The sequence below is a fragment of the Ascaphus truei genome, chromosome 1 (genome assembly GCF_040206685.1).
Source record: "Ascaphus truei isolate aAscTru1 chromosome 1, aAscTru1.hap1, whole genome shotgun sequence".
Lineage (NCBI taxonomy): Eukaryota > Metazoa > Chordata > Amphibia > Anura > Ascaphidae > Ascaphus > Ascaphus truei.
In genome coordinates, this window is record NC_134483.1 from 116,465,889 (window position 1) to 116,485,383 (window position 19,495).

Consider the following 19,495-nt stretch of genomic DNA (forward strand, 5'->3'; position numbering starts at 1 on the left):
TGCATATTTATTTCCGGATTTCAATTTGTTTCTCTAACGTGTATCTTTTCGTAGTCTTTATATATACTTTATATATACTTTGATATTTATCTTCAGGTCATTTATCATCAACCTTTCTTTCCAGAGATGTACAGTAGAAAATAATTTTCAAATGATTTGTGAAATTTGCCATTTTCAGTGTTAATCAGTTACTGTATAGTACATATATGTAGCCAAAGTAGAAAATATATGTTTCATAAGCAAAACAACGTGATCAATTTTTTTTCAATTACTCAGAATCAGAAATGACTCCCTTTTAAAAAAATGTGTTGCTGGTTTCCAAATCTACAGCATTTGATAAACAAACCAAATATTAGTTATTGCAATTCAATACCACTATATGGCACCATATGTCTACACTATTGCACTAAAATAAATAGGCTGAATATTGTTGCGATATTTACTCACAGTCACATTCCACAAGAAATACAGTACTTTAAACATTCTACAAGTGTAACTATTCCACTCCTGTAAATAAGGCATTATGCATAACATTTAACATATAAAGTTATCTTTAATCATGCAAATATTGAACATAAAATATAATAATTACTATGTTTTTAATGAAGTTGAAATCTAGAGGTGGTTAGTGTTACTACATTTAGGTTGGTGTTATGGATTGCAGGTAGCTTAGGACATATATAGCATAATTAGTACAGCTTAGGTACAGCTTGGAGCATATTGATAATATGCTCCAAGCTGTACCTAAGCTGTACTAATTATGCTATATATGTCCTAAGCTACCTGCAATCCATAACATTGGGAAATTTGAATGAGATGCAGATGGAGTGCATGACATTGGTCCCCTAGAGAACACAACATTATACCATTGTCCCCCTTTCATGTCCAGACACTTGATGATGCAGATACCCAAATATGGTCATATAGCCTCACCCTCATGATGTAGAGTCCCATATAAGGGCATCTACATCCTCTAGGTGGAGGGAAATACAGTCCTGCTTACCTTCAGCGAGCAGAGACACGGATCCAGACAGCAGACAGAGGCGGCTACAGGCAGTGACCGGCGCCGGCTGCGCAGCTCTTTGGAAAGGGTCATAGTGGTATTTTCTTCCTGCAGGATGGCACATCAAGCGAAGGATTAATGCTATGGGGTCCCATTGAAAAGCATTGAACCCCCAGCATTAATCCTGACGAGCCTCAAGCCTTGCATCTGCCCAGGGGGCGCTGAGGGGTCGCGTTCGGGTCTCGGGTCTCCGCATTTTTCTTTGTGGCCACAAGGACAGTAAGTATTGCTACATCTGTGTGTGGCTTTGGGTTTCTTGGGAAATTGGTGGCTACTTGAGCTTTCCATCTGGCTCTAGTACTTATGTAACCTTTTTTTCTAGTTCAGGAACTGGAGCCACATCAGGCTGATTCTCACGTTCCAAAGTTGGAAAAGGAAAAAACAAAACAAAAAAAACACGAAGGTCCTCTGGTGCGTGGACCAAATGGATAAATGAAAACGAAAAGGAGAAAATCCAGCGGTGTAACACTGAACCAAATGTCAGACTTTTTAACTACGATAAATGGCACTTACACATATATCAAAGTAGATAGTATCTTCTTTGCAGATGATGAAATAAAAGGAGACTGGTCTTTCACACTCTCCCTAGACTGACTTATGTTTAAGATGAATTGGAGTTTATCATTTCCTCCTTCGTCCTCTGATATCCAGAGGCGTCAGCCCCACTGTGCCGAAATGGTGCAACTATCCACTTCACCTCTCCATCAGGTGGTAGTCAGGTACGAATTAGACGAAAGACAGTATCACTTCACAAGATTTCAAGTCCGTGGCATAGCTTACACAAATGCGATACAGAGTAAGCACTTTATTTAGTGCTTAGCGAAACACCTACGGTGCCCTGCGCTGTTCAACCCTGTGTATTTTGCTACTAGCTTCCGCAGGGGTAATCCCTCCTCTCAGGACTCCAGCAGTGGGGCTTGTAACTACCGTCGGAGATCAGAGACCATTTGGCTCTGCGCACCATCTGCTCACCATCAGGAATTGTACAGTTGTACATCAAATCTCTATGTACACTTTTATGTCACTTTAAGGATATCGTTTTTTTTGTACATATTAACATTTAGATGCTGGTGCTTCTTTTGCCTTTTCAAGTTCCAAAGTATCTGAGTCATTAAAAATGTATAAGATGGCAGGTGCTGCGGACAAGGAAGGCAAAAAGAGGTATGCTGCACACCAATTAATAAAACATATACATACAGTTTACTGGTGCTGCTGGTTCAAGGAGTACTTGTCAGGGTTAATCCAAATCTATGCAAAAGAAAAAGTGGATCCAACGCGCTATGGATTTTCTAATAAAGATATTTTTTTCGTGCCACACAACGTTTCAACCAAAACAGGTCTTTATCAAGTGACTAGGCATGTAATAACTGAGGATAAGCCCAGTATTTATACTCCCAACAGAAATCAATTACAAGTGAAAATTACCACCAGCTGTCCCTCATCTGCCCCCCTCTGATTAGTCCAATACTGTCCGACTTTATAGTGTCTCAAAATCTTTTCTTCTGCGCATGTGTCCTCTACCTTTGCGTTCCAAGGCCCCGCTCTTCCGTATTCCCGTATCTGTGACATCATTGCGGCCTGCGTGTGTGTCCTTACTTTGCTCCCGACGTCTCTCGATGATTCCGGTAGATGGGCTCCATTTGGACTTTGCTGCGCGTGAGTCATCTCTCCCGTGAAGGTGCTTCGGGTAACTTGTCCTCCATACGTCCCATGTATGATCTGGACATCTCCCCAGCGCACCTCTGTTCCTTCTGACCTTTATATATGAGAAAGTTTGACAAAATCAGGGGGGACATTCCCTTATGTGCTATACAATGAATCTGAGTGAAAAGTGAGTGCTTAAAAAAAAAAAAAAAAACACAAAAATGTAAAGGAAGGAATGCTCGTCAGTCTGCTCTGGTGCTACTTATTGTATTCTATAAGGCACAAAGTCTTGATGAAACGACAGCAACAACAGCAGCCAAACAGGCGGTGGATGAGTGCAAATAATATGTAGCCCTATCTTCTCTTGAGAAAACAATTGAATGATATACAGTATAGTCATTGAGACCCCTAGAATGTACTGTATCAAGGGTGTAAGTCCAAAAAGTTTCACGTTGCAATAAAATTGTTTCTTTACCACAACCTGCAGCAGTCTTTTTAATTTGGACAATTCCCATGAGTCTAAGGGACGAAACAGTGTGCTTAAATTCTGCACAGTGGGTAATCAATACAGTGTCTTCTGACTTATTATTTATCCTGCTCTTATGTTCAATAAATCGAGTCTTTAACATCCTGTTCGTTTTTCCTGCATACATAAGACCACACGGGCATTTTATGATGTACACGATGTGTGGTAGTGCCGGTGATCCTATTGTTTATTTTGAATTTGGCCCCACTCCTTGGGTGACCAAATTCATTACCTGTCATAAGGCTATTGCACACTGAGCAGTTAAAACACTTGAAACATCCTGGTTTAGGGTCACTAAGAAAATTAGGTGCTACATAATGTTCCTTCTTATCTGCCTAAATAAGAATATCCTTAAGGTTTTCGCCTCTGGTAGGCAAACCTAGGAAATTCTTTGCAGATAGAACGTAGTGATATATCTGCTTGCAGAAAACTCCAATGCTTTTGAATGATTTTTTTAAATAAATCTGCTTGCCGTTGCGTATTTGCTCACAAATGTCATTTTTTCTGACTCATCTCGTTGGTAATCATTTTGCTGTACCTTACTTAAGGCTTTTTCTACGCTGGGGCGTTTATGCCTTCGAGCTAAAAACCTTGTCTTAATTTCTCTCAGGGTATTCTCCAGTTGTACAGGTCTACCAACAATCCTGCTTGCTCTGAATTTTTGAGAAAAAGGTAACATTCTTTTAAGTGAATCTGGGTGGAAACTGGAACCATGTAGTGTTGAATTTCTATCTGTGAGCTTTCAGAATAGATCTGTATGTAATTTGTGCCCGTCGTAGTTAATTATTACATCTAAATATGATATCTGAGTTCTACTCCAGTTGTTGGTAAATTTAACCAGTGTGGGAACTTGTTCTAGATATGTGGAGAACTCCACTAATTCATCGTCTGTCCCCTCCCAAAATGAAAAAGAAGTCATCTATATAATGACAGTAAAAGAGCATTTTTCCATAAAACATGGTGTTCAGAATGTGTTTGTCTTCAAAATCAGACATATTTAAATTGGCATAGGAGGGTGCCACATTACTCCCCATTGCTGTACCCATGATCTATAAGTAGAAATTGGTTTCAAGCCTGAAATAATTTTTGTGCAGGATGAAGTGCAACAGGAGCATGAAAACATCTACTGGTGGAACTGCTGTGTGATTTGCCTCTAGTTTCTGTCTGACCACATTAAGATTAACCCTGACAGGTACTCCTTGACCCAGCAGCACCGGTAAACTGTTTGTATATGTTTTATTAATTGGTGTGCAGCATACCTCTTTTTGTTTGTATTGATATCCTGTCTTTCTGCTTGCACCCTAGAAAGGCCCTTTTGGGCTTATCAATCTGATACCATTCTGCAGTTGCAATCTTTTTGTATCATGAAATTATTATGTATTTGAAATAATCTTTGGAGACGTTGAAATTCTCCCAGCATATCCCAGGTACTTAGTGTTCATTTTATGGAAGGGCTTGGAAATCTGTCTTTTGGACTTACTCATAAAGCTAAGGTTAAATCCTTAAATGAGGAGGAGATTAATAGTAGACATAAACACATAAGGAGAAAAGGAATTCTCCTAAAAAGTTCCCCATTCACTGCACAACAAAGCTGAAAGTAATAATCAATGTTCAAATACCCACTAGAAATGTGATAGAATAGGCTGTAAAGGGTACCAATGAAGGAACATGTTGTATAGTGCTCTGAGAAACAACTGTAATAGCAAAGTAGAATATTGCTTGGAATAAGGCAACCCTTGTATGAATAATGTCTATAAGGATGTAACCTGGTTTTGGAAATGATCCCACTCAGCACAGTAGTAAGGATAAATCATTTGCACCTGCCGGTGACCAGTAGAATAAACATCCTATTTGCTTGAAGACATAAGGGGTTAAACTGGAACAGACTCACTTGAATGTAGTGCAGTAATCATCCTGTTTGTAGATCCAGTAGCCCAGGGTTGAATGTGCCTCCGTCGGTGAGTAGACATCAGAGGGAAAAACGGGAAAAACGGAGCACCATGTCCAGCAATAAAAGAAAAACAGCCATCAGGAAGCGTTCCCATATACAAGCTAATTTAATGGATACAGGTAAATACAACACACACCAACGCGTTTCGGATTATAGATAGTCCTTTATCAAGGTATAAGGGTGGGTGAGAAAGCGCCAGCCCCTTATGCGCGAAACGTACGTCGGGCATGACGTCATCGCGTTGATGTCGTTTAGGAGGTGCTAAGGGTGAGATCGTTCCTGATCGTGTTTGATGGGGTGGCTATAGCTGGGTTACGGCCGGGCTCTGATCGAGCAGGTTATTAGCTTGCAGTTTGTGCACTACACCCATTGTGGCATGCTCCGTTGTGCTAGAACCTATATAGGGATACACTTGGCCGATTGATATATTACAATTAGTATATGGTTACACTCGGTGCGCTGCACCTTATGCTGTTTGTACCACGATTATACTAACTATGATATGATTTACAGCATTTATCTATCGGCCTTACGTGTAAGAGCACTCCACCCTGAGACAAGAGGGATGATTACTATATGCTAATTATTTCTATTAACCCATTGTGTCTCACACTCATGATCGGAACATCTGGTTAGGGGATGTATATTGCTGCATTATTCTGGAGTTATCCCTAGACATCCCTGAACCTCAATTCACCCGTTATATGTGTTTTGAATATTTTTATGGTAGTGTGAGTAAGTGTTATTGCGTCGATTATTTTGATGATTAAAGTATTTATTATTTTTTTATTTGCATTGGTGGTAACTGTCCTCCCACAGTGCTGGGAGCGGTTACTTGTTGGTACCCTTTACAGCCTATTCTATCACATTTCTAGTGGGTATTTGAACCTTGATTATTACTTTCAGCTTTGTTGTGCAATGAATGGGGATCTTTTTAGGAGAATTCCTTTTCTCCTTATGTGTTTATGTCTGTCATTACTATCCCCTTTGCACCAGCTGGAATTATATTGCTTCCTATGTATTATTTAAGATTGTGGTGAGCGGTATCTCACAAAGTTGTATATATAGGAGATTAATAGTATCCTGTTTCAATCCACTCCTGAAGAGGTACTCGGTCCAGACAGACCAGACCAATTACATAAAAAATGAAAAATTGAAAAAAAAAAAAAGAAATAGAGTTTTTCTCACATGGCAATACATTGAGTGAATACTACAAACAGAGACTTAACCCTACGGGATTCAGGATTCGTAATCGTCCTACCATTGGAATTGATAATCAGGCGTTCTGTGAGAACTGGTGCAAAAAGCCTCTTTGGACTTGATGGTATTAGTTATCGAAGAGGTATGAAAACAACTGTCCATTACAAGACATGAGATATTAATGATTGAGATCACCATCGAGCACACTCATCAAAGTGACATCACTGTTCAGCTCTTAGATGAGCTTAAAATCCGACTACAAAAGTTTAAGGACGATTCAGTCCATTTTACAAAACAAAAGTTTAAGAAAGTAGTAGTGACTATAAGCATCATATTTGAACTTTTCTGAATGGAAAAATATATCATAGCCACATAGCTGTAAGGTGAATTCTCTGATGTCATGTTGTAACTGTCTGTGAGAACCTACTGTACTCTACTGTGGCTTATTTTGAATAAAGTATGTTACACACAGTACAAGTTCACACAGCATAATGCCATGTTGTTTAAAAGTTGGCATTTCTAGTGAAAATTTTACATTGTATCTCTATATAAGATATTCAGTGTGCCACCTGCCGGACACAATATTAAAGTGCAATTACATAAATAAACCCCACAAATAATTATGCTGGCTGCTTGCAGTCGGGCCACGGAGAACAAAGTGTGGCAGAGGCTGGAATCTCACGCCTTTTCACGGTCCCGAAAACAGTCTTCATTCTTCTGTACTTTAAACCTGACCTTTCGAGGTTTATGAGGTCTGGAGTTGGGAACCATTGTTCTAAGGAAAAGAACATGCTCTTGCATTTAACATGCACTACAGCTCAAATTGACTTGGAGAAGCCACTTGTAGTCATACACGGCATTTTTCCATTGTGGACGACATCATTACTATTTCTTTATGCTGGATGCACACCTTTGAGCCAATAATTTCTACAATCAGTGAGTACTATCTACTTTTGGAGTTTTGTTTCTATGCTACATATTGTGATCCTATATTATCATTATACTCCAAGTAGTACATCCTATAAGTGTGGTGGTGAACAGGCTAGAATAGCTTTACAGGCTATATCTTCCCTTAATAACCATAAGTCCTACTTGGAGTTAAGCCCCTCATGTGTCATCTACTAAATTATGAGTGGTTATCTAATGGATTACAGATCAAATTTTCTTAAAGAAATCTAAACTCCTATCAACATGCTATCCTACCTGGCTCTATCTATGGGACTTGAAATACATACAGTATAAATGCATTATAATCCTGTCGCACTGATCCTGGGACTGTTCAGTTCAGTTTTCCCAAGTCTGTGTATGTGCAGAGATAATTTTCTCCCATGGCTGTCTGCTATTTCCAGATCCAAGTCTTTTGTTTGAGATTAGGGGGTTTATTCTGTGAAATGCGAGATGATCGTTTCAGCAATCTCGTACGAAAGCCCCATTAAAGTTAAAGGGATTTTCCATGTGAGATCGCCAAAATGGCTTTCATTTCCTTGTTGACAGTTTAATGTTCCTTGTTGAGCACACCTGAGATACCTGTGAGATATATGAATAGCTGGATTAGCTACACAGGTGAGCAGCTCAAAAGTATGATATAACAGTAATGCTACACATTAACTGGTTTATCTCACACTGCTAAACTGCTGCCTAGAAAAGTAGTAATTGTGGGTTCTAGTCCTGTTGGGTCTGACACCATTCCAGTCACTAGGTTCCTGTTGCAGAAACAATGCAACAACACGTGGGTTTCTGAATTGGCTTGTTTATTTAGCCTAAAAAATATGGCAAACAAAAATAATACAGCTTCTTTTCAGCAAACAAACAAAAAGAACCATAAGTCCTGAGCATCAAGGGCTGTTCAAAGTCCAGAGTAGTATAGCCATGCATAATAATGGTATACTACTTTCCTCTCTGTTGGCAGTAAGTCCTGGTAAGTACAGGTATGCCAGCAGTAGTTATGGAGGTTTTCCCTCACACCATGGTGAGGTGCCCTATGTATGGAGGGGAGTGGCTGTATGCTCTGAGTCCCTGGATAGTGACATCAGGGATGCGCCTGCCTCCTGAAGTATATAAGGCACAACACAGTTAGTTAGTGTGTGTTCTAGCAGCTGTGGGAAGTTGTTGGGAAGTTGTATTTTCCTGCATAAGGGATTGTAGGAACACTTTGTGACCCTAGTGCAGTAACTAGCGGTCCAGGTTGACCAATCGGCCTGTCTAAGCCACTCTGTGTCCAGGGACCTGGCACAGAGAGGATCTCCCTAGGAGAAGAGGGAATCCCACTTCAATTTGGGAGGGCGTACCTGGCAAAGGGACAGCACGGAGAGATGTGCGGCTAGAGCCGGCAGCTGCATGGGGCAGTCTGCTACATCCCAAACTACAATAAAGATGGCCTTGTTAACGAAACCCCCACTGTGTGAGTGTGAAATTACTCAACAGTGGCAGTCACCACCGAGAAGGAGTTCCTCACCAGGACCATCTCCCTGAGGAAGCATAGACCCTGATGAGGTGAAGGCGCTGCACATGATGTAAGTTGAACTCGCACCCACTACCTCAGCTGCCTGTCTGATGACATCCCCTAATACCATCCAGCGGGAGACTCAGGAGTACCACCAAACATTAACACTTAATGGGGTTTGGTTGCTAGAGTACCCGGGCCAATGTGAGATTGGGGGGGGAAAACCCGTTACAGTAGTAAATAAGCACAGATATATCACAGGAAAAGACAGACCTGTTAGCAAGTAGTTTTCCTCCAGCGTTCCAGTGTGTCTGTCTGGTTCAGACAGACCATGCATGTCTGTGAAGCCTGGGTTTTTAAAGCCCCTTAATGAGGTATCTGAGAACTGACCAATTAATCCAACCTTTTCCCAGCTGAAATTTAACCTGGTCACTGCTGTACTGCAGACCTACAGATAGGTCTGCAAGGTATAGGGCTGGTGTTTTCTATTCACCCTGTTACAGTGCCTTAGGTTTATCAACTCTATATAGTTGCTATGGAAGTCCTTTCAGGAAGTGTGGAATTTGACTCATTTAAATATACTTTGCATAGCTATTAGAATATCTCCCAGGGTAACTCAGATGTGCTCCCTTTTCAGCACAGGCATGTCTACCTAATTCATTTGGAGGGAGGTTTGAGAATATACAGTATATGTGCCCATCTCTAGTATACACCTCTTTAAGAGATTTCAGTATACAGTAGGAACTTCATATTCAGTTCCTCTCTTTGGCCAATTTAGATATCAAGAAGGTAATGTGATTATTACATAAGCCTGTGTCTCTCGGAAAGCTGCATTATGTGAATGTTACTATAAATAAATGTTTTAGGTCATTTAGGTTCCATTGTCTGATGTCTCTCATTTGAGGGTCATATTTATTCTTTGCATTACATTTGGCATGTTTTTGCAAGAGACTCTTTATATAAGAATCTAGGGTAGCACTTTCCCCCACCCTATGGGAGATGAGATGGCTACTACGTGTGTGTGTGCTTTACCTGTGGCTCACTGGAGACACTGGTATGGTATAACAGATTTACTGAACAGGTGATAACAGCAACATAACACAGGCCTCACATGGCAATACCCCCACTGTGTCTCCAACCACTGTGTCCACACCCTGGTGGGGTTTAACACAAAATACTGATGGTGCTCTGGGCACTCAACCTCCCAGTGTCCACAGAAGCCAGCCAATCCAATGTATGTGTGACAGTCCTGCCCACAACCCATGTTAAAGTTGGTGCACTTGTAAGTGTATGTGTGATACCTGCCGGGTGCTCCAACACCCGGTTGCACCAACTGAAGACAAAGGGGCCGTACGATCCCACGCCATCGCCGTCAGCGATGAGTCCAACCTCCACGTGGGGTGGTATCCAGCTGGAGGGTCCCACCATGAAGCAAGTCTCTTATCTGTGGGGTGATCTGTCCCAAACCACCGGATTGCCAGTTAACAGCCGCGTCCTGGCTGTGCCCCTCACACTTGGCACTACAGGGGCAGTGTACCTATCTAATGGGTCTGTCCCTGCAACAACCACAAGCTTAGGGGAGTCGGGGTCTAGCTGGGGGCTAACAGGGGGTCTCTGGCCTAGTGCAGGGGCCTACAGACACCCTGCACACACACCCCCTTACCCCCTGATGTCCCAGCTCCAACTGACTGGCGTGTCCCAAGCACGCCAAATGTATCTACTTGTGAGCAGGGGACTGCTGGTGCCCTATTGGCTGCTGTGTGCCACCTGACTGCAGCCCCTGAGGCTGCTGGGGGTTGTAGTCCCCAGTGGATCTATTCCCCTAATGGCCGCCTCGCGCGCCTAACACTTTTCTTTTCTATCAACAGAAATTGCATGCATTTTACAGTCATGCATTTTGGAGACGAGTCAGTTTTTCTTTTAAATTTAGAAACATCATATGCTATGTCTTAGAAGAATTTATGCTGAACACAGTAGATATCGGAGTCAGTTCTGGTTGTCTTGGCAACAGACATTGAAAATGTAACATCTATCACCCCAGCTACATTTGCTTTGAGCAGAAATATTTTGCATTAGAATTACACAGCACTGTAGCAGTCAGTTTCATAGAATAAACACATGTTCGTATAGGCTAACTTTTCCAACTGGAATTATAAACACATGGAGTTTCAAGTGCTACATTTTCTTAATAGTGACTGATGATAGCATTCTTCAGTCATTATTTTTTTCAAACACTGGATTTTACTTTTTTTCAATCTTAGATATTATTTATATTCTTTCTCTTTTGTAATTAGAAAATAGTTATATTCTGCAAAGAGAGAGCTGCATGCGCCAAAATGTATCTCTCTGCAGGGGAAGCTCTGCCACGCGATTGGCTGCTGTGGATCAGGTGGTTGGCATGCCCCTATGCATCCTGGGGCTTGTAGTCCTTTGCAGACCTCTTTTCTAGTGGGGCCGCGTGTGCGATCGCAACTGCGCATGCGCAACATTGTAATGGCCGCCACGAGCTCTATCTGCGCATGCGCGAACCTGTAATGGCCGCACCTTCACGTGAACCTCTGCGCATGCTCCTGCGCATGCGCAAAACCAGCACCAACCCCAACATGGCCGCCTTACCTCCTGGGGATACACGCACACGCGCGAGCTCCCGCACATGCGCGTATGCATAAAAGATGGCGGTGCCTGACTGCAGATGCCGTCGGAAGCCCCCGGTGATGCGCTCGCCCCCGCAGCTCCCCAGCACAGCGCAGGGATCCCCCCCGCTAAGCGGAGGTAAGTGGGGCCAGGGGGAACCCAGCTACACTCCCCCCCTGGTAAAACCCCAACGACCTCGCTTGGGACAATGTCACACAGCATAAAGTTACACAATAAAAATGCAATACAGAATATGTACAACTTATCACATGCACTTTATCATCGATGTTACATGACTTTGTAACCATACTGATAGACGAGAACAGCTGAGACTCATAATGGGGTGCCCCTAACTGCTCAAGTGTGGATGCCTCACCTTGACTTCTGTGACTCTCTTTTATTTATTGAACCTGGAGTCTCTGTAGGCTCTTTGCACTCATGGTCAGGTACTACAGTCTCTGGTTCTAGTCCACTGTCTCCCCCTGGTGGAAGGAACAGCAGGGTCTCTGTGCCAGACCCTTACCCGACCATCCGCATCATGGATGCGAGAGGCAAAGAGGTCTTGACCTTTTCCTCGGTCCACCACATGGCGAATAGAACACTTCAATTTGCGCCTGGAGGAGGCAATAATTACCAGCGCAGTCACTACATAGTCCTGGCTCACTCCAGCAGTTGGTTCTGAAGTGACGCCTTCTGGGAACATCACTAGATCTAGGGGCAGATCCATGTCTTGAGACAAAAATGCTTGAAGGTTCCTCTTGTAGGAGTAAGCATCACACAGGGCCTCTGTACTGGATACCTCCATTGCCGTCACAGGGAGTAATGGTTTGGTGCCCCACCACTCCGCTGTCTGCTGACGGTTATCAGGTCATCTGAACCGCTGTCAGGTACCATTGCGCTGCACTAGTCACCTTGATGGGGTCAACTCTGCTCTCTGGTCGGCAGAGACCTTCTAGGGCGAACACCTCCACCAGGACGCGATGACGGGGCGAGCCAATTGCCCTGGTGACCGTGCTTAAGGAGCTACCATGCTCTGCGGTCACCTGGGAGCTCACACCCAACACCCCTGGTGCAGTCATCTCACCCTTCTTTGGTTCCGTCATCTGGGATTCCAACATCTGTGGTCCCGGCATCTGGGGTTCCGACATTGAAACCCGGTTCTGGAGCTGAGTCTGGAACCGAGTCAGGAACCGCTGTTACAGCGCACGGGCCCTCCAAAACCTCCGCTATTGAGGTCGGTTGGTTACCAGCATCGAACGGCCGAGAAGAGGGGTCAGTCGCATATTTCTCTGTGGGTTCCGTAGGCCGCAGCAGCATGGGCTGCAGGAATTGTGCTCCGCAGCAGGCACTGTTGGGACCCAAAGTCAATTCGCCATCTGGAAGGTCACATTTGCTACAGAAACATTGTACGCACCCATGCATGTCCACTTTTGCCACCAGAAATTCTATTGGTAGCTAATAGGGGTCGAAGTCCATACCACCAGACATATTCAAGTCTTTTTGTAAGCACGGCACAAAATATAGGGCACTTTCACTCCTCTTACTCGCCAAACTCTATACAACTGAGGGTGTGGCATGCTGCATCCCTTAGGGGGAACAGAAGTTGCTGATTGCGGCTCACTGCGCTCCCTCCCCCTGGTGGAATCCCGAGAAGGGGGCGCACACTATCAAGGAATGGTTCTGGCTCTGCGCTGAGCCACTGATGTCACTGGGGTGGGGCTCTGGTTTTCGCGCCAGACTCAGACAGATTTCTGCAACACATTGTGGTGCAGCCTGGTGGCCATTAGCACGTGCGCTCTCCTGACTTGGCAGGAGACGCCATTTTAGGTGTGACTCATTATTAGCATCCCCAGATGAGGGAGCCAAAGAAACTGCTATGTCAGGATAGATAATTGGGCCCCCGTTGGTCTGACCCTCGGGCAGCTTTAGGAATTGGGGACCATCTTTCTCACACATGGCATGGCTCACATTTATTATCATGGCACTCCATTGACAGAGGAAATCATACCTTCGCCCTATGACCCAAGCTTGCTCCAGTCCAGAAAGTTTGCGAACATGCTCCTGGATGCCTAGCACGGATGCGCAAACAGGATCTCCGCCTATAGCGACCAGGCGGTTAGGTGTCGGGCTAATCTTCACGGCCCATGCGTGGACCTCCTGCCTTGAGGGCACCCACATAGTGGAAAATTAAATTGAACAATTTGACAAAGAGAATAGGGCTCCCCAGGTCTGAATCTCAGCAGTGCCTCCAAATGTAACACACGTTTAGAAATAAATATAGAATAACAATGTGCGTTTAATGTTTAATTAAATAGCAAAATTCTATACATTTATTTCACTAAATATTTTTTTTTTTTAATTCTAGCGCCTTCAGGACATCAATCTGCCCTGCATGTAGCGGACTCACAGACATCATGTTATTTCAAGATAAAGCAAAGCAGGGCTAATTTAACATAATGTTATTATTAAGCTTATGTTAATAAGATAACCAACGGCCATTGTTTTGGCATATAATTAGCTGTGTGTATTTGCGTTAACCTAAGGAAGCATAAAGTCCATTACTGATTTTGATAACAAAACGTTATGAGTTATCGGATCTTTCTGGGTCTGGGCCATTGAGTTTTCAGGCTTCTAACAACGGTACCAGAAGCCATCTATCATTACCATTTCTCATAACTTGAAGTGTAGCACCCTTGTGGGATCCTACACAAGTCCGTGGGCTAACAGGAGTTCAAAGGTTAATTTCCAGGGCCTAATGTTGCATATTCCATGTAACATATTTTATGTGTCAGTTTAAAGACAGGTGCATAACCACTCCCATCGGCCCAGGATGTCACCCGTTTCTCCAGGAACAGTCAACACATGGCAGAGCCCATTGATGGCAGCCAAGGAGGAGCCGCAACACTTGCTATCCCGGATAATGATACAGAGAACGGAGACCCCGGCGAAGTGACCAGATATTACCTGAAAAAAGATGCAACAATCGTTCCAGTCGGACATCAAGAATGCGGTCTGAGATTTCAAGCAGGAGCTGAAAGCGCTATCAAACAGAACTACAGGACTCTAGACCAAGATGGTTCATTAACATTGCTATGTTTGATTAGCAGTGGGAGTGTTTTGAGGGGATATAGTAGCCTTGTAAATGATACCATTTTTATGACACATGCTCTGTTAGCCCACGGACTTGTGTAGGATCCCACAAGGGTGCTACACTTCAAATTATGAGAAATGGTAATGATAGATGGCTTCTGGTACCGTTGTTAGAAGCCTGAAAACTCAATGGCCCAGATCCAGAAAGATCCGATAACTCATAATGTTTTGTTATCAAAATCAGTAATGGACTTTATGCTTCCTTAGGTTAACGCAAATACACACAGCTAATTATATGCCAAAACAATGGCCGTTGGTTATCTTATTAACATAAGCTTAATAATAACATTACTGCTGCGGCACAGTTTATTCGAGCATTTGCCCGTTCTGTGCCGCAGCAGTAGCCTGGCGCGCGCCCGAGTGTGACGGGCGCACGCCGAAGCAGCGGAAGAGCGCCCTCCGATCGGGGCGCTCTCCCTACCGCTGCCGGGTCCGCCGGGTCCCCCGGAACCCCCTGCCGCTGTCCCGCGATCGCGGGACACCAGGGCTCCCTCGGGGAGCCCCTGGACACGCGTGCAGCGGGCGCACGCTCCCGATGACGCGTGACCGCGCGTCTATGACGCGCGGCACGCCGAGGGGCGGCCACTAGCAAGCCGGGAGATTTCCCGGCTTGCGGTACCGACCACACTTCAATAAAGTGTGTCGGTAGTGTATGTTAAATTAGCCCTGCTTTGCTTTATCTTGAAATTACATGATGTCTGTGAGTCCGCTACATGCAGGGCAGATTGATGTCCTGAAGGCGCTAGAATTAAAAAAAAAAAATATTTAGTGAAATAAATGTATAGCATTTTGCTATTTAATTAAACATTAAACGCACATTGTTATTCTATATTTATTTCTAAACGTGTGTTACATTTGGAGGCGCTGCTGAGATTCAGAATGACAGTGGAAATGTCATCCAGGATCTCATCTCTTCCATGATTTTTTTAAACTATTGGCTTGAGTTTAACTATTGGCTTGATGTTATTTTCGTATAATTTCGTGAGATCTGCTTCTAGGTATATTCCTAGGTATTTAATCGGGGTCTTTGTTACTTTTACCGTTAGCTTATTGTTTTATATGGTTCCATTTGGCTTGTTTATATACATGAGCTCAGTTTTGGATACATTTATTTTAAATCCAGCAAAGGTGAGCTACATTTTTAAAAGGGGAGTTCATAAAAAAAAAAAAAAAAAAAACAGTTGTTCCTTAAACATGAAAATTAAATCTCATGACTATTTTGGGATGGGTCTCTACATTTATGGGATATTTTATTACCTGCAGCTTGAATGAGCACTGCACTTTACATTTTACTAACCTTGTTCCAATTTTAGAAATTAAAAAAAATGATACATTATTTTAAATGCCTACTAATCTGAACAATTTGTTGCTATCAATTATATTTGCAAGAGTTTATAAGAGAAATAACGTTGATTCTTATGTTACCCTTTGCAATGATGTCACAGACAATTGTTACATCACAGTATTCTTATATATCTACTCTCAATGTTCACTAACTGTCTTTGGATAGTCTGTCTTCGCAACAAACAGGCTATAAGCTCTTAGGCGACAAAGCAAAACAAATATTCTACGAGAACAAGACCATACATTTGTTAATAAGATTGTAGAAAAGTAAAATCATTGTTGTTGCTCCTGGTCATTAACAAGCAACAAGTATCAATAGAGATCACCTTCTACATTTTTTTATGAGAGATCTCCTATACCTTCCAAACTCCAATAGTAAGAGTGCGCATGGAGCTAGAGTTCATTGAGAACAACTACAGCCACCAAGTACTTCACAATCTGAACAGCCAGAGAAAGAGAAAGGAATCCTGCAATCTCACTGTGCATGTTGACACCAATGTCTTCTTTGTGCACAGGAATGTCCTGGCAGCTATTAGCCCGTTTGTCCAGGATATGATTTGCGATGTCCAACCTGCCGATGACATATCTATCACCATTGACACCAGTTATATGAGTCCAGAGTCAGTAGAACAGCTTATAGATTACTTCTACACAGGTAAAGTAATCCTATCAGACAGAAACATAGCGGACTTGATACGTGGAGCCAAATTCTTTATTCTTCTAGAGTTGAGAGCTAATTGCCAGGAGTATCTGGTAAAATCCATGCACATTGGCAATTGCATTCGGAATCTCACTCTGGCTGAGGCCTTTGACATGAAGGAAGTTGGGGACAATGCCTATGCCTGTCTTCAAGATGGATTTTACTCTACGGCTTCAGGGGGAGACAGCGGAACAGGAATGAGCACGGAACTGCTGGAATGCCCTTACAAGACCTTCTCCCGTTTGATAAAAGATGAGAACCTTCACGTGCATAACGAAGATCAGGTGCTACTGTCTGTAATAAAATGGGTGGAGCACAATCCAGATGAGAGAATCCAGTACTTTGACAACCTTTTCTCATTTGTTGGCCTGCATGGAGTCTCTGACAAAGTACTCCTACATATAAGCAAACAGGAGCAGCTGGTAATGACGAGACCATCAGCTCAGATCAGGATAGAAAGTGTCCTCAATAGCCGAAAGCAGGATTCTGGTTTTCAGAGCCTCCCTGCTCATTTTTCGGCCTTACAAAGGAAGGGTGCGCACCAAGATACAGTGCTTGTACTAGGAGGCCAGCGGTCGGACAACTCATTCAGTGAGAGTGTCTTCGCATATATACTGGAGGAGAATCGCTGGACTAAAGTGACTGATATGCCATACAGAACAGCAGCACTGAGTGCCACCACCTCAGGAAAGTTTGTATACATCAGTGGTGGTGCCACAGAGGCGATATCTGGGCTGAAGTCAGCTTGGAAGTATGACATTTATGCTAACTCATGGAGCAAAATGCCTGATTTGCCAGTAGGCCTTGTATTTCATACCATGGTGGTCTGTGGTGGTTCTATCTACACAGTCGGGGGTAGTATCGCCCCTAGAAAGTATACCTCCAACATCTATCGTTTTGACAACTTGAAAGGGAAATGGGTACTTGCTGGCAAGATGAGTGTGGCGATGGATGGACCAGAGGTGGTCACCAGATATGACAAGATCCTCTACATTGTGACAGGGAGATGCACCGTGAATGGAGTACTCTCCCGCATTGGTGTGGTGGATTGCTTTGACACAGATAGTGGGGAAGTGGTACAGTGCTTGACTTTTCCCATTGATTTCAAGCACAGACCCCTTGTTTCTTTCCAGGGCAGCAATTTCCTGTGTGTGCAAAGCCACACGCAAGGCTTGGAGATAAATCTGCAGACAGTAAAAATGAATATCTTAGGCAGCACTACGCCACTGATGCCCTTAGACTACAAAATGGATTTGTGCCAGGCACGGTGCCATGTTAGCGATAGCAAAGTGTTTGTGTGCGGGGGGATTATATCTGCAGGGGCCAATCTTAGGAAATCTTCCACTATCAACAAAAATGCCTGTATATATGACAAGCAGGCCGGTGAATGGCAAGTCTTAGTCGCACCACCAGAAGCTTTAGACTGCGCAGCATGTTGCAAAGCACAACTGCCATGCAAATATTTAGCTAAGGTAGAAAGTACTATATGTCAGCAAAGAACAAATAAAACACAATAAACCACACATGACTACCTTTTATGATGATTGAATGTTTTTGGGGTGGATGTCAGGTGATGGATAATTCATTATAATCCTTTTTTTTTTTTAAACTTGTATTTTATTGTTTTTTTTACACAAGTTATTTTTGGGATGGGAGGGATAGGGTACAAAAGAAAAATAGGAGGAGGGGGTTGGGGGAGGGGGTACATTTCCATCTTGGCTTTATTTTCCAGTACAACCAAATATATTTCATTACACTTATATTTCCTTTTCAGCGTGGTTCACATTACAGTTTTATGAAATAGCAACAGAGGGAAGATTGTTAGAGATTTGTTAAACATTTGTTTTCCAGTAAATCATCCACGGTCCCCATATTTTCAGAAAAGTTTCGTATCTATCCTGAATTAAACTGGTAAGTTTTTCCATTTAAAACCAGAGACATAACATAAAACACAGACAAAGCTCAGTGCACATCCAGAAAAACTTATATACGGTACAGTGCCATTAGGCACTGTACCGTATATAAGTTTTTCTGGATGTGCACTGAGCTTTGTCTGTGTTTTATGTTATGTCTCTGGTTTTAAATATATATTGCCATGCTCAGTAGCACTCCTCTGTGAAACTTATATGCTTATATATATGTTTTTTGTATTTTGGGGGTTCAATTTGAGCTTGTAGGTGTTCTGTATGTTTTATAATTCTTGTGCAGCTAGTCTTGGCTGTTTTGGAGGGTGGCAACCTCCTATCCAATTGAAGCTCACTCCCTCCCACATTTAAATGGTTAAAAGCTCACTCCATGGCATCTCCAACTATCAGGGGAACTTGCCTGCATGCAGTGTGATTGTGACAAATCTATTACAGAGTGCTTTTCCTGGTAATGTACAGGTTAATAAAAGCTTCAATCAGACTTAGAACTTTTGCAACTTATATTGACAGATTTATTGTAAATCATTCTTCCTGGCAATGCACAGGTTATTAAGAATTTATATTAGTGTAGGGACCCTTGAAACGTGGTCTGCCGTGAAGTTTGGCTCAAGGGCTTACAACAATTTGGCCAAAATGTTAAACTAAAAGACCATTTTATTTATTAGTTATTTATACATGTATATTTAGGCACTGTACCGTATATAAGTTTTTCTGGATGTGCACTGAGCTTTGTCTGTGTTTTATGTTATGTCTCTGGTTTTAAATATATATTGCCATGCTCAGTAGCACTCCTCTGTGAAACTTATATGCTTATATATATGTTGTGGGTATTTTGGGGGTTCAATTTGAGCTTGTAGGTGTTCTGTATGTTTTAAGTTTTTCCATTACCATAATATAATTTAGTTTATTTTTTAC

At 42.7% G+C, this 19,495-nt stretch overlaps 1 protein-coding gene across 1 annotated transcript; it reads left to right on the forward strand.

Annotated features, from left to right (window-relative positions):
• The first annotated feature begins 16,342 nt into the window (after positions 1–16,342).
• On the forward strand, positions 16,343–18,172 carry LOC142487236 (calicin-like). Its single transcript, XM_075586190.1, has one exon. The coding sequence runs from the start codon at positions 16,343–16,345 to the stop codon at positions 18,170–18,172; it is 1,830 nt and encodes a 609-aa protein (XP_075442305.1).
• The last annotated feature ends 1,323 nt before the right edge of the window (positions 18,173–19,495 follow it).